The sequence below is a fragment of the Castanea sativa genome, chromosome 5 (genome assembly GCF_040712315.1).
Source record: "Castanea sativa cultivar Marrone di Chiusa Pesio chromosome 5, ASM4071231v1".
NCBI lineage: Eukaryota > Viridiplantae > Streptophyta > Magnoliopsida > Fagales > Fagaceae > Castanea > Castanea sativa.
Window position 1 is genome coordinate 41,762,574 of NC_134017.1, and position 16,602 is coordinate 41,779,175.

General features: G+C 37.4%; 1 protein-coding gene across 1 annotated transcript; it reads left to right on the forward strand.

The window, feature by feature from the left end:
- Window positions 1–2,372: 2,372 nt before the first annotated feature.
- On the forward strand, window positions 2,373–3,809 carry LOC142635206 (uncharacterized). Its single transcript, XM_075809404.1, has 3 exons — window positions 2,373–2,471; window positions 2,574–3,346; window positions 3,428–3,809. Exons 1-3 carry the CDS (start codon window positions 2,373–2,375, stop codon window positions 3,807–3,809), a joined length of 1,254 nt encoding a protein of 417 aa, XP_075665519.1.
- The last annotated feature ends 12,793 nt before the right edge of the window (window positions 3,810–16,602 follow it).

Here is a 16,602-nt window from a genome sequence, read left to right on the forward strand (position 1 = left end):
GTGAGATTTTCCAAGTCGTCCATTTCCAGTTAAAACTCCTTTGGTTAATTCACTGTTCAAGGAACCTATACATCAAATATTGGAGAAAATACGAAACGAACCATACTTTAGACAACCTAACAAGATGAGTGGAGATGCATCTTTAAGGAATCAAAATCTTCATTGTCATTATCATCAAGACAAGGGACATACCATAGAAGAGTGTTGAACGTTGCGTGACCATTTGAACCAATTAGCCAAGGCGGGAAAGCTCAATCATTTCTTGTCTAGGCTAGACGGGCAAGTTGGACATCAAGGTACGAGAATGTATCGTGGAAATATTCCTCGGCCAGCATTAGGCACCATTAACGTCATTTTGGCGCAGTTGAGAAAAGGAGCCAAGGATCCTTCTCGGATCATGTCCGTGCATAGTAGTTTTAGGAATGAAGTCATGGAGGGAAGCAATCAACTGGCTAAAATAATGAGGTTCTCGGCAGCGCCAGTGTTAGGTTTTTCTGAGGAAGATAAGGAGGGAACATGTCAACCCCATGATGATGCATTGGTAGTAACTATTCGTATCGGGGGATATGACGTGAAACGAGTCTTGGTGGATGATGGAAGTGGAACGGAAATTATGTATCTCGACTTGTTTAATGGTTTAAAGTTGAAAGATGAGGATTTGGAGAAGTACGATTCTCCGTTAGTAGGCTTTGATGGGAAACCGGTGATTCCGCGGGGGATGATTAGGCTGCCTGTACAGGTTGAGGATGTACAAGTCCAGGTTAACTTCATAGTAGTCAGGGCGTATTCACCTTACACGGCAATTTTAGCTAGGCCTTGGCTCCATGCAATGGGGGCAATTTCTTCAACTTTGCACGTAATGGTGAAATATCCTATCCAAGGAGGGTGGGAGTATTACACGGCAGTCAGTCGGTAGCCAGGCAGTGTCTGATGTCTGTAAGTGTTAGAGCAGGGCAAGGTTCAGCAACGGGGGCAACTCCGAAAGCTTTATAGCAATTAAAGAAACCTGCTTGGGGGATGGGTATCGATGTGGATGGAGATTCTGCTGAAGAACTGGACAAGATATTTATAGGAGAGGGTAAGGAGAGATATTTTCAGGTGGGATACCAATTGCCAGTATCGGAAAAGGAGGAATTAGTTAAGTTCTTAAAGGATAACATCGATGTTTTTGCATAGACGACCTATGATGTCCCGGGAATTGATCCAGAGTTCATTTGTCACCATTTGACTGTTAGTCCCGACGCAGTGCCCCGTAAGCAGCCTCCTCGACGTATGTCCCAAGAGCATGCCGAGGCAGTAAAAGAGGAGGTTAATAAGTTAAAGCAAGCTGGGGCAATCAAGGAAATCTTTTATCTTGAGTGGCTTGCTAACACTGTTGTGGTTAAAAAGAAGAACGGAAAGTGGAGAGTTTGTGTCAATTTCACTGATCTAAATAAGGCATGTCCAAAGGACCCTTTCCCTATTCCGAGAATTGATTAATTGGTGGATGCAACTGTTGGGCATCCTCGGATGAGTTTCCTAGATGCTTTTCAAGGTTATCATCAGATACCTCTATCATTGAGTGATCAGGAGAAGACAACTTTTCGTGCTCCTAATGGCAATTACCATTATCGAGTAATGCCTTTTGGTCTTAAGAATGCAGACTCCACTTATCAAAGAATGGTGACTAGAATATTTGAATTGCAGTTGGGGCGTAATATGGAAGCATATATTGCTAACATGGTAATTAAAAGTAAGAGAGTAGAGGACCATTTGAGGGACTTGCAAGAAACCTTCTCAGTCCTTAGGAGGTATAAATTGCGTTTGAATGCTTCCAAGTGTTCTTTCAGAGTAAGTTCGGGAAAGTTTCTTGGGTATATGATAACGTACCGGGGAATTGAAGTTAATCCTGACCAGATTAAGGCTATCTTGGGTTGCATCCTCCTCGGAATCCTAAGGAGGTACGGAAGCTGACTGGTATGTTTGCGACATTGAATCGGTTTATCTCGCGATCTGCGAATAGGTTTCGACCGTTTTATCACCTTTTGCATAAATGGAGAGATTTTCAATGGACGGATGAGTGTAATTTGGCTTTTGAGGATTTGAAGCAATATTTGGCGAATCCGCCAATACTATCACGGCCGGAGAAGGAAGATGTGTTGTATGCCTATTTGGCAGTTACAGATTATGCTATAAGTCTTGTCCTAGTACGGAATGATGATGGAATTCAAAAACCGGTGTATTACATTAGTAAATCTTTGCAAGAGGCCGAGAGGCGATATTTACCTTTGGAAAAAGCTCTTCTAGCCATCGTACATGCAACAAGAAAGCTTCCCCATTATTTTTAAGCCCATACGATAGTGGTACTTACCCAATTGCCTTTGCAAGCTCTCATGAGGAAGTCAGATTACACTGGTCTCGTGGCTAAGTGGGGAACAAGGGTTGGAGCTTATGATGTTAAGTATATTCCCCGGACAGCTATTAAAGGACAGGTTCTTGCCGATTTCGTGGCTAAATTTACTGAGGGTGGCATTAGGCAGGAAGATGTTATGCTAGCCGTGATGTCTATTGGACCCGGGAGTGTCATTCTTTAGGAAGTTTATACGGATGGGGCATTTAACCGAAATGGAGCAGGGATTGGAATTGTGTTGATCACCCCTGAGAAATTAGTCATGGAAAAGTCATTACGGCTAGGGTTTGTAGCCACTAATAATGAGGCCGAGTATGAAGCTCTCTTGGCAGGCGCTCAAATGGTTAGGCATCTGGGAGAAGAAATAGTTGAACTCTATTGTGATTCCAGATTAGTTGTCGGACAAGTTAACAGAGAATTTGAGGCAAGAGATGAAAGAATGAAAAAATATCTCGACCGAGTCAAAGGGGTGTTAGGCACGTTTAAAAGTTTCAAAGTAAGACAAATTCCAAGAGGGCAGAATGCTCATGCCGATTCGTTGGCCATGTTAGCCACATCCTTGGGCTCGAAGTTACCACGGACGGTGATGGTAGAGGATTTGATGACTTCTAGTCTTACTGGCATCCCGGCAGTTGGGGTTCACAACATTCACGTTGGCCTGAGCTGGATGGATCCGATTATGACCTTCTTAAAACATGGTATGTTACCCGAGGACAAAGTGGAAGCAGAGAAGGTACGGAGAAGTGCCCCCTGTTACTGGCTTTCTAGGGAGCATAAGTTGTATAAACGTTCCTACTCGGGGCCATATCTGCTCTGCGTACATCCTGAAGCTGTTGAGCCTTTATTGGAAGAATTGCATGAAGAAATATGTGGAAGTCATACTGGGGGAAGATCGTTAGCCCACAGGGCCATGACTCAAGGGTATTGGTGGCCAAATATGCAAAAGGCCTCCCAGGAGTATGCAAAGAAGTGTGACCAATGTCAAAGGTTTGCATCAAACATTCATCAACCAGGGGGAGTCTTAAATCCATTATCTAGTCCATGGCCTTTTGCTAAGTGGGGCTTGGATATCGTCGGACCTTTTCCTCGGGCAACTGGTAATAGAAGGTGGCTCCTTGTCGGCACAGATTATTTTACTAAGTGGGTGGAAGCCAAACCATTAGCTAACATCAGGGATGCAGATGCTAAGAAGTTTATTTGGAAGGATATTGTAACTCGCTTTGGAGTCCCGCATACTCTGATTTTCGACAATGGACTTCAGTTTGACAGCAAGGTTTTTCGTAGGTATTGTGGAGATCTGGGAATAAGGAATGGGTATTCAACACCGGCCTACCCTCAAGGAAATGGTCAAGCTGAGGCTACAGACAAGGTCATTTTAGCGGGGTTAAAGAAGCGATTAGACGATGCTAAAGGAAGATAGGTAGAGGAGTTGCCTCATGTGTTGTGGACTTATCGTACTACCCCCCCGAAGGTCAACAAGCGAGACACCCTTTTCAATGACATATGGAATGGAGGCGGTAATGCCGTTGGAGTCAGACTTTCCCACCTTGAGATCTGATCAGTATAATGTGGAGAGCAATCATGACATGCTATGCGATAGTTTGAATACTATTGTAGAAAGAAGAGAAGTAGCCAGTGTGAAGATGGGCAGCTACCAACAGAAACTCAAGCAAACGTATGATAAAGGAGTGAAGTCGAGACCTTTAGTACCAGGAGATTTGGTTTTGAGAAAAGTGGTGGGGACAGCAAAGAATCCTGCCTGGGGTAAGTTAGGGCCTAATTGGGAAGGACCATATAGAATTATGTCTGTAGCAGGTGTGGGGGCCTATCGTTTAGAAGATTTAGATGGAAAAGTAGTTCATCGCCCCTGGAATGTAAGCAACTTACGACGTTATTACTATTAAAGGAAGAGCCTTCTTTTGAATAAGTTGTAGGCCTGTTTTGTTTGATTAGTCTGTGCTTCTTTATTGGAATAACTTATATCTAAGTGTCAAACTGATCTTAGCTCTTGTCCGGCTCCTCGGGCCACAAGTCTAAGAAAAATTAACACCCTAAGGAAAATCCAAGTGTTAAACTGATCTTTGCTCTTGTCCGGCTCCTCGGGCCACAAGTCTAAGAAAAATTAACACCCTAAGGAAAAGCCAAGTGTTAAATTGATCTTAGTTCTTGTTTAGCTTCTCGAGTCACAAGTTTAAGAAAAATTAACACCGTTTAAAAAAAAATCTGGAACTAAGCTTAGTCCTTAGCCAGCTTCTCGGGCCGTAAGATTGGGAGAAATTAACACTATACATAAGGCATTCCAAGTGTCAAGGTAACAAAAAGGTGTACCATGGGTATTATTCTGGCTTGCGTTGCAAAGTTGATAATCGTGCTGTGTTTTATGTGTATATGAAAAGTTATTATTTTAGCAATAAAGAATTGTAATCGGCAATGAGCAAAAACAAAAATTTAATATTTGAACATCGCGGTATGTTGACAATAAACAATATGCACCATTGGCACTACTATTAATTCCTTAAAGTCAGTTTAACAAACAAACAAAAAGAAAAAAAAGAAAAGCAACAGCATCAAATTCTAAAACAACTTTTAACAAACTCTTGAGCTCATATGTCAAGTGTTTGTTTGCTTCTCTTTAGTGTTCTTTTTCTCTGGTTCGTTCTCTTTCTTCTTCTTTTTTGTCTGACCCACCTCCTTTGTATTAGCTTCATTTTCTTCGTTCACCAATTCGGTGTTAGGAGAAGGGTTCTCGGCTATTTCTTTGCCCTTGGAGGGAATAGAGGAAGGTTCTGGGTCCGGAGTGGTTGTAGATGAGGGAGGAATGGAACTGGAGTCACTCGTTGGTTTGGGAGGAGCAGGTGCCAGCTGTAAAGCAGAAGGGTAATAAACGCTGTTGGGATTTTGAAGCTCAGATTCGGTGGACACTCCGGCAGCGTCTAAGGCCCGACCCTAAACTTCTAGACAGAATGCACGGGCGACACCTTTGAGTTGAGCTGTGAGGCTGTCAGCAGCTTTCTTCATACCGGCATCATATGCTGCTTGCTCAGCATCAGCCTTTTCCTGCTCCTTAGATGCTAATTCCTTTTGCACTTGTTTAAGCTCCACCACCGTGAGAGCTAATCTGTTTTGGGCTTGTTTCTGGGCTTCAAAGGCAATATTTGCCTGTGACTCATAGCTTTTCAAGGCAGATTCTGCGTTTTTGTGAGCTTTTTCTACTTTGGCCAGTTGAATGAGGGTTTCCTTCAGATTCTGTTCTGCTTCGTTTTGAGCCCTCACAGCGACTTCGGCGTTGTTCTCAGCTTTTCTGGCTAAGTCCAAGGAATGATCCACCCATTCCTCAACCATGAACGAAGCCTGGACAGCCTATAATGTACATCAATTACAAAAGTCATATGAGTAACGCTTTCAATAGTAATAAAGATAAGATGATATAGAATTGTGAAAGATACTTTAGCCAAGTCTTGTTTTAAAGACAGGAAGACTTCTCTTTTGCGAAAAGACCGCAACTCAGCCATGTCCTCGGGAAGGCATAGGGCCTTTTCCAAACACTCAGCTACCAAACTTGAGCTCCCTTTTTTCGGATCTCTTAGATTGGCATCATCAAGTACGGGGCTGCCTGAGCTTAAGGTAAAGCTGGGGCGCCAAACGGATACTTTCCTTGATTGATCGCCACTGGTTTCCTTGAAAAATCTAGTATGAGCGGGCTTCTTGGAGTGGTTTTTTCCCGCCTTAGTATCCTTAGAAGGGAGGTTGGGGTTCTCTCCCTCTTCGATCTCTATGATATTTTTGCCACCTTGACCCCTTTTCCTTTTCTTGTCCACGACCTCGGGGGGAGGGGTACGTGTCACTGCTGGGGTGATGGGACGAGGAGGTACGGTCACAGCAGGAGAAGAACTGCCGGCATGGGCTTGTAGCAAAGCCAAGAGATCGGGTTCTTTCTCTTGGAAGCCTATGTTGCTTGTTGAAGGAAGTTGTGAGTCGTGAGGGGCGTCTTCACGATAAAAAACTTCAAAGTCTTTATCCGTCACCTCGAGGCGACTCGGCTCGAAAGTTGAAGTTTTTTCCTCGTCTGCAAGATCAGTGGATTGCTCTTGGGAGTAAAGTATTCTGGCTGCGAGAGGGGCGGGGAGTTGTGCGTCCTGTGTTCCTGCTGGTGGGGGTGTAGGTAGTAAGAAGCCAGGCACCGCAACGTCAATTCGAGCTCAGCGAAGATCCCTGGCCCGGATTATGTTTTTTGGACTTTGAAAACGTTTGGTGGAAGGGGTGTAGCCGAGAATGACGTGGGCTGCTCTAAGTTGACCGTCCCTATGCAAAAATATTTCCGACCGGAGAATTCTGTTCAGATCCTGACGGTTCACAGAGGATTTGTTTGGAGCGGTGTGGTAGTCGTCTGCAGTGAGGGATAAAAATTGTTAAAAAGAGTTAATCAATATTAGATTATAAAAAAAGACAATTGATATTCCTAAGTATCACGTCGGTCCTCGGGAACCCTACTTGGCACCCCATCTTAGGTAGGGCAGTGTAATCCGTCATGCCAATTCCCCGAGATGATGAGGTAATCCTCGTCCATGCCTTTACTTGAATCAGGCAAGCAAGAGATCAGCCTAACAGTTGGGACCCTATACTTCATGTAGTATTTGGTTTTTCCCCTTTTTGGCAATTTTACACCTAGTTTACATCATGCCAGGTTAAGTTAGTCCCCATTTTACGATTTAGGGCATCTACACATCCTAAGATCCTAAGGACATTGGGAGAACATTGGGCTGGGGTAAGTCTATAGTTTATAAGAAAATCCCGGGTCACCCTACCCATGGGAATTTCCATTCCGCCTTCGATAAAAGCGATCATGGGAATTAAAACTGACTCGGGTGGTCGGGGTAAAACTAGCCAATCTCCTTCCTCACAATATTGAATATCTACATCGTCAGGAATCCTATATTGAGCCTTAAAAGCGGCCTTTGCCTCATCCGTTTTCACTAATTTAGCGTATCTACCCATTAAACTTTATGACAGAAAAAGAAAAAATAAACAATGAAGGAGAAGCGATAGGAGAACTGACACACCTCTGAAGAATGCTTAAAACTGCTCCTCGGGAGGTCCTTTTCCTTTAATCCTTCAAAATGCCAAAATGAACCTCAGCCAGCCCCAAGGTTTGCTTTTATAAGGGTAAAAAAAGGGGCGGTAATTTTCCCGCTCATAAATGAGAGCGCAATCTAAACCGTACGATGTTAATCCAGCCGTAGAACGTGCGGAGATAGGGAACCGCCTGACACCATAAATGATACATCGTGGACTACGAGGCGTTAGGAGCGTGTCACAGGCAACGAAAAGACGTTTGTACGTGTGAAAGCAAAATGCACGTAAGAAGTGTATCTGAGGAGTTAAAACTTGGCTATTAATTCGTGGTTAATAGCCCAAGTTTTAAGGGGCTATTGTGAGGACCCAAAGACCTAAAGACCCGAAGACATACTGGGAAGTGTAAGGAATAGAGGAGAATAAAAGTCAAGGGCCTGAGGATGAAGTGGGATGGTCCGGAAAAGTACGAAAGGTAGATTGGTGATGTATGGGGTATATTGCAAATATTTGGGTTGGGATAGATAACTATGAACATTGCATTGAATGTTCTGCACCCAGCTTTCTGGTTGCATTGAATAGGGAGTACCAGCTTTATCCGTTGCATTAATGTGGAAATGACCTGAACAGTACAAGGCACAGAGCCAGAGCTTTTCTCCATTACCGACTACAAGGGAATGGACAAGTGTCAGTAAATGGGGTTGAGTAGATGAGAGGTGTATGGCTGAGATAGTAAGGGCAAGGAGTATAAATAAAAGAGAAGAGAAAAAGGGAAAGGGGGAGAATCAGAACGCCATAAACTTTGTTGTCGATACCCTCTCTGCAAAATTCATTGTTTTGGGCCTTGAATTATAAAACGCTATTATTGTTGGGCTTGTGCATGATTTTTGGTCCTTACAATAACCATTGGATTTAATATTTTTTATATTTTTAACACATCTCAAATTTTTTACCAATCAAATCTTATTTACCATTCAATCTTGAAATTTATTTTTTATACATAATTTTAGTTTACAAAAATTTGAAATTTAAACATTTGATTGATGACATAACTATTGATCTTCAATCTTTTGAAAATTTTGCAAATATAAAGGATATAAGAATAAAATGTAATTAAATGATGAATTTGTCAAAATTCGCATCCAATCAAAAGATATTAAGTAAAGTTGTAACCATTAACCATTAACTAAGTTTGTAACCAAATTTTATCCAATATATATATATATATATACAAAATTAGTTCATTGAGGAGCTTAACCAAGGATCCTAAAACCCTTCTACACTTTTTGCAAAAACCAAGGATCCAAAAGTCAAATGAAATTCCTTTCAACTGAAATCCCCATCATACCCACCACAAAAAACTGGTGCTTAAGCTTGATCATTTGGTTCTTTTCAACTACCTCTTGATGAAATCATTTTCCCATTATTGATTATTCTACCTCTGCCAAATATGGAAGAAACTAAATTTCAAAGCTCAAAGATGCCTTTAAAGGTGACAATATTTGACACAATTTGTGAATATGAGTTTTTGAGAGTTAAGGTTTAGCTTTAATGGGTTATTGCTTGCTCACTCCCAAGTGCAAGAGATCGTAGCAATATAAGTCTCAGAGTCCCGACGTCGAACCACAAGGAGCAAGGTAAATTCAAAGACAATAAACTACAATTTAGGTGAAGAAGAAAAGTATTTTTGCTAGGTGATTGTTAACAAGAATAATAATAAAAATTGATTTAATTCAATTATGTAAATACTAGAGTATCGGGATGTTTCCCTATATCGATATGAGATTCTTTGTGATCTAAGAAAATATCTATTTCATAATTGATTGTTCTTATACAATTAAAAACTTATGATTCGGTTGAACTGAGACAATTCAAGAACGCATGATAACCTCAATTAATAATGCAGTTAGAAAAGTTTTTCAAAAAAACCCATTCACTTTAAAATTTGATTTCTATTTGAAACTATTAGAAATTCATCTAAACAATAAGAAAAACATGATTGAACTTATTGAAAGCATGGAAAAAATAATACATCAAAAGAAATCTAATTGAACAATCAAATATGTCGTTGATGAAATTCTAGAAAGAGTCACATTGAATATTCATACCGTATAGGAGAAACATAACTTCTAGCCCTAGCAATGAGTTTAAGCTGCCATTAGAGAAAGGAAATTACAAGGTTTTCTCTACCCAAAATTCATTCTCCCCAGCCTCCTTTCAAAACCCTAATGTAAAAGTGTCCAAAGAAAATAAAACTTTTTCTATTTTAATTTCCGTCCAGGTTTACAGCGGCAATTTGTGAGTTAATTTCGGCCTTCCAAACTTGTGAATTTCGAAACTTCAAAGTTGTAGATAATTAAGTCATGGTTCCAACCCACCTAGCCTTGTGTCAATTGGAGTTTTGATGAGTGAGATACACCTAAAATACTAATCAGTACTCAAATCAGATTTTTCATTTTTAGATTCTGCCTTTTTGGTTTATTTCCTTATTTGAAGCTTCCAATCAGAGTAGATGATCCAAGCACTCCAATTGCACCTCCTTAGACATTTAAGTATGGTCCTTTAGCTCCACTTAATTCTAGTTTGGCCTTCATTCTCTCACAAATTCCTGTAAATTCATCTTTTTCACATGATTTCCTGAAAGTAGAAAATTATACACAATGAATGATATCTTATTCAAAAAATTATATAAAGATAAATAATAGGGACTAATGCAAATCATGACTTAATTATACAAATTAAGCATAGTAATAAGGAGATAATACACACATAAATATATAACAAGTATACATTTTAAGGCGTTATCAGTTGTGTAAGAATTGAGTCAACTCATAATTGACATGATAAAAAACATGTCAATTGCAAGTTAATTTGCTTAACCTGCATTTGATATAATAAGATATGATTATTCATTTGTGTCAACACAAAATAACCCATTTTAACATGACTTATTTAACCTATAGAATAATCATATATATGTATTTTATTTTATATTTATCTATTACCTTTTAGATTGTATGTTTTAAATATTTGATGTTATTATGAACTTCTAGATTGCATGCTTTATAAATATTTTGATTTTATATTTTGGCCTTTTAACTTTTTTTCTTTATAGGTATTCTGATGTTATGATTTTGTATGTAATTGGTTGTTTATTTAAATTTAAAATTATATTAATAAGGTCATATAAGTTGAAATGTGTCATGTTTGAAGCAGGTAAAATGAGTTCTATTTGGGTTACATTGCTTGTTTAATATTAAGAAAGAATCCTTTTATAAAAGGATTAGAGAAAAATGGATTCGAACAGCCTATAGGAATGATTTTTGAAATGAGTAATGTTGTATTTGTGTTAACTCAACACGACATGTTTATTAACTATGCCAAGTGAATTGTGTTATATCATCATACTTAATAAACATGTCATGTTTGTGTCAATATATTTAACTAGATCCCTTTAACACAACATGACACGACTCGAATAAAACAAGCCAACATGAAACGTGACCCTTAGGTGTTTTGATGGATTTTTTGTTAGGCTTGTTATTGTGTTCACACTTCACATAAACAAAGACAAACTTTAAATACCAAAGGTGATTAAAAGTTGTGAGTTCTTCTGATAAAAGTAATAAAAAAAGAAGTTGTGATATCTTTAGAAAAGATTTGCCCTGCCTCTTCTTTTTACTCTTTAGTTTTTTCCTTTCTACTGAAGTAACTGAACAAAGGAACTATCTACTTTTGACTTCACTTCCTAATCAGTTAAGCACAATATTAATCCACTAACCCCCCAACACACACATATATTGATGGGATTAAACATATACTTGTGGATGTATTAAGCTGAATAAATATGCAAGTCATTAAGTAGCTTATAATGGGCCATGAAACCAATGTTTCAATAACAAAGTTGGATTTGAAACGAAAGTATCAAAATCGATTAATGATTGATATATATACCTTCTATTTATTTATTTATGATTATTTTCCTAAATAAGTGAATACTAAGCCGTACACTTTTAGGCATAGGAGGAATAAAATTAGGGCAAAGCTAATTTGAGGCAAACACACAAATGAAGAAACAAAATTAATGATTAGTTAAACGATTTTGAGTAAAAGGGCCGACCTATTGGAAGGTCAGGAGCTTCCCTTGATTCACTTCGTGGGAACTGTATAGCTTTAAGAAATCTTAGGAACACAGTGTCCCATATGAGGGAATTCGGTTATTGGAGATGGTGTTGTTGTATTTATGTGTTTATGGAAAATTTTGATATGAAAGTGTTTCTAAGATTATTGACGGTAGAAGTTCCGTTTGGAGATGCTAGGGTTGGATGGAGACCAGGTTCGGGTTAAGGCCTTGCGTGAGAATGAAGGATGGATTGAATGGGATATGACCTTAATTTTCGAGAGGGTCACCTTCTCTACCTCCTAGAGAAAGAAAATACTTGGGGAGAAACTTGCACTCTTGATTATCCAACCTACTATTAACAACTCATGCATATTTAAACAACTCATGCTCTAATCCTATTAGTCCTTTCTAGAACATATTAGCGATGGGCATATTTAATGTGTTACGGAGGATCTTAACAGCCACAAATGTGCTAACTGCTAAGCTCACAAAATCTAAGTGACTTTGATTATTTGATTCAATTGCATGCATTCAATTACATGAATTAATTCTAATTAGAGCTAACTCAAAACAACATGTTTTCAAATCCAAAGCTATTGTAAAATTTTGGAGACATTTGAGTTTCAAGGGCTAAACGACCCTTGAAGCTGGGCTGGCCCTAGGCCTAAGCCACTTAGGCCACCACCTAGGACCCCTACTAGAGGAAGCCCCAAATTTTGGGGTAAAAATTGATATATTTAAAAAAAAAATTGGAGATATAGGAATAAAAATTAGTTTTATAATTTTCCTCTACTTTTAAGAAGTCCCAAAGTATTGAGTAATGCTAGAGATAATACAACTTTAAATACATGGTTCTTACATATAAAGTAATGTTATAGTTTTACAAATTATTTTACAACATTTTTACAAACTGTTTTTGTGACCAAATTCTTACTGGTTCTCATCTAAGTCCACCGATAACATTACTTTTTTATTTATCTATAATCATTCACCACATCATCAGTTTGTACAAGTTTTAGTAAAAGAATTTGTATCTATAGCATTTTCTCTCACAAATATATGTGTCACTAATCGCAAGAAATAATTCAGATAGGAAAATGTTAGAAATATTATTAATTTTACTTGAAAATTTTACAAATTGATGTGATAATTAATATGATATGTGGACGTCAATAACTTATTAAATGCATTTTTGAATTAATTTTTGTGATTAATGATACATCTTTGTAAGCCTCATGTTGCAAAATTTATAATATCCTACAACATCATTCATTCAAATACTTAGTTATTATCTTCTTGAAGTGTCATTAATCATATTCATTTCTACATCGTTTGAAATTTTTTTTTTAATTAAAATTTGTTATAGATTTAGCATTTTTCCAAAAAAAAAACATATTACAAAATAAAAGGAATATATTTTTGTTATAAAAAAATTATAATATCAAATACTAATTAAATATTATTTAAGTAATAACAAAAATACTCCATTTAAATATATCACCTTAGTCCTCCATATTTGTTAGCCACCGCCTTAAAGTAAACCTTCCAGTGTTGATCGGCACACAACAAATGTCGATTACTTCAATTTTCTATCAACAGTTGCGTGAGAGCCTCAGATATTTGCTTTTGCGCTTCATTGTTCTGTCAGCTTGAGCTTTAATAAGTTAGGATGTTAATCTTATCACTTTTTTAAAAAAGAAAATTACAATAGACGGTTTATCATATTTCAGCACCAAACCCAAATAGTAATGCACAAAGTTTTGCTCCAATTAATTTAGGACAGTCAGATCTCGCATGTTACACAGTATTTCGCAAAAATCTCTCTGCAATCTATTAATTGAAATTCGATTTGTTCACCAACAAGTTTTTCATGTTTAAAGTGAATAAAAATCCTACCGTGACAATAATATGATCAGATTAATTAACACCTTCTAAAAATTGCCCATGTTCTGCAATAGAGATGAGTAACGTGTTAGCTTTTTTTTTTTTTTTTGGTAATCGACGTGTTAGCTTCTTTCACCCATTACGTCTTTTACAATAAGGCTCATAGAATAAGCAATCTCTATTCATTTAGTAAATATTCAATTTAACTAAAAGGGTTAATTAGACATACATATATATATATATATACACACACACACACATTTGAACAATACATTTGCTATCAAATTTTTTGTTTAATAAAAAATTAGGAGATTTAATTGGAATAGCATATCATCTCTCACAAACTCCGAACACTGCAAAATACCCTTTAAATCCCTCTCCCATGCCTTAAAGCACATACCTAATCTCCACCATTAACACCATTGCTCGAATCTCCACCATCACTGCCACTACCACCCATGACAAGACCTTGGAAGAAGCTGTAAAAGAAATATCGGACTCAATGACAGGTATGGACGCCATAAAATTTATACTAATAGCGAATGAGACTCCCGTTCAAACCAAAAAGACGCATGGTGAGCTAATGGAATTGAAAGAAGCATTAGATGAAATGGGAAAAGACTTGAGGGACGTGAATTTGGGAGGACCAATAGCAGTTTTCACATCCCTCAAGTCCTTTCACATTTCGTTTAATGCTGCTTTCAATTCCATCAACTCACCATTTGTCTCTCTGGTTTGAAAAGAAGTTTCATTCATTGTTACTATCAATTTTACGGCGTCAATACCTATCATTGAGTCCCATAATTCTTTTGCAGCTTCTTTCAAGGTCTTGTCATGGTTGGTAGTGGCAGTGATGGTGGAGATTTGGCCAATGGTGGGAATGGTGGAGACTAGGTATGTGTTTTAAGGCATAGGAGAGAGATTTAAAGGGTATTTTGCAATGTTAGGAGTTTGTGACAGAAGATATGCTATTTCAATTGAAATCTCCTACTAATTTTTGCTCAAACAGAAAATTTGATAGCAAATATATGTGTGTGTGTCTAACGAACTTCTTATTCTATGGGTCTTATTGTAAAAGGCGTAATGGATGAAAGGAGTTGACATATTACTCATCTTTATTGTAGAACATAGGCAATTTTGGCAAGGTGTTAATTAATCTATCCTTATTATTGTCATAGTGGGATTTTTGTTCACTTTTAACATGAAAAACTTGTTGGTGAACAAATCGAATTTGCAGAGAGATTATTGCAAAATACTGTGCAACATGCGAGATCTGACCCTCCTAAATTTATTTGAGAATCCTTACAAATACAGAAGAGTCCTTGCGAAGACAAATGCAATAGAACAATTTCTTGTGCAATTTTTTAGTTTAATAGGTTTGAAGCAAAACTTTGTGCATTACTATTTGGGTTTGGGGCTGAAATATGATAAACCCTCTATTGTAATTTAAAAAGAAAAAAAGTGATAAGATTAACATCCTAACTTATTAAAGCTCAAGCTGATTGAACAATGAAACCCAAAAGCAAGTATTTGAGGCTCTGACGCAACTGTTGATAGTAAATTAAAGTCAAGTAATCAACATTTGATGTGGCGATCAACACTTGAGGGTTTACTTCAAGGGTCGATTTGCCCTTGAAACTCAAATGCCTCCCAAATTTTACAAATGTTTAGGATTTGAAAACGTGTTGTTTTAAGTTAGCTCAAATTAGAATTAATTCATGTAATTGAATGCATGCAATTGAGTCAAATAATCAAAGTCACTTAGATTTTGTGAGCTTAGCAGTTAGCACATGTATGGCTGTGTTAGCTCATGTGCCCATAACTCACAGGTCTTAGGATCGAAACCTGGTTCTGATACCAAATGTTAGGAACCTAGAGGTTCCTAATGGGGATGAGTATGAATTGTAAGGATATTGATGGGCATTGTAGGAAAATTGACTTAATTCGAGATAGTCACTTTCCATAGAGAAAGAGAGAGATTAAGAGAAAGAGAGAGAGATGCACTAATGCACTAAGAAGTTGGTTTATTCTTCAATTGGTATCTTATATTAGATTACAATCATGTATTTATAGGAGACTAATTCTAATCTCATTGGCCCACATGGCCTTATCCTATTGTAACTATTATTTCCCATGTGCATTAATAATTCCAACATGTGCTAAATGTGATTAACATGCTTGGAATTGTAACTAACTAACTAAATCTCAATACAATAATTATTATCCATATACTTATAGCATTCCAGACAGGCCGTTAAGATCCTCCGTAACACATTAAATATGCTATTACCCATCACTAATATATGCTAGAAAGGATTAAGAGCAAATTAAGAGCGATGCTATTACCCATCACTAAATATGCTATTACATAGTATTGCCAAATTCTATGTAACATGCAAACACAAAAAAAAAAGCAAATTATGAGCACACACTAGCATTAAACACCTATCAGTTGCTATTTTGCAACCTAAGACTACAGAAACCCACTCCATTTGGGTTTGCATGCTTAAAAAAATTTGCAACCTATGAATAATAAGGTTGAATATATACAACTTTACTATTTATAGGTTGTAAAAAAATAATATTTAGTCTAGTGGTTGTGTGAAGAGAAAAAGATAATGGTAAGAAAGAAAGGGAGAATAATACTTTTTATCATTTTATTAAGTAGTTCATATTATTCTATTAGCTTGTATGTAAAAATAAAAACTGATATGTAAAGTTAGTTGAAAAATAAGTTGATAAAATAGATTAAATAGTGTTTGAGGATGCAATGCTAGTACTCTAATGACATATTTAGAGTATTAGCATCAAATATGTCAAAAATATTATATTTACATCTTAAAACACTAATTTAACTATTTTAAAGTTCAACTTTATAACAAACCATGATTTTAAAAAGCGGACCGGATTAGCCGGTCCAACTGATTCAACTGAAAACCGGCTTTCAATCCAGTCTGGTTATGGGTAAAAACCCAAAATAGCTTAAAAATTGGAAAATTTTGAAAACCGGCCAGTTCAACCGGAGAACTGAAAACCGACATGATCGAACGGGTTGGGATTTTTTTGTCCTTTTCCCAGCCTAAACTACGCCGTTTTGGCCAGGAACTTGAAAACTGACCCTAAAGACTAAAATCCT

Excerpts from the sequence above, each read along its gene's own strand:
- LOC142635206 (XM_075809404.1), top strand. The coding sequence starts at position 2,373 with ATGAGGAAGTCAGATTACACTGGTCTCGTGGCTAAGTGGGGAACAAGG. Across the intron at positions 2,472-2,573 it reads GGACAGCTATTAAAGGACAG|GAAGTTTATACGGATGGGGC; the intron begins GTTCTTGCCGAT and ends GTCATTCTTTAG. Across the intron at positions 3,347-3,427 it reads ATGCAAAAGGCCTCCCAGGA|TCCATGGCCTTTTGCTAAGT; the intron begins GTATGCAAAGAA and ends TCCATTATCTAG.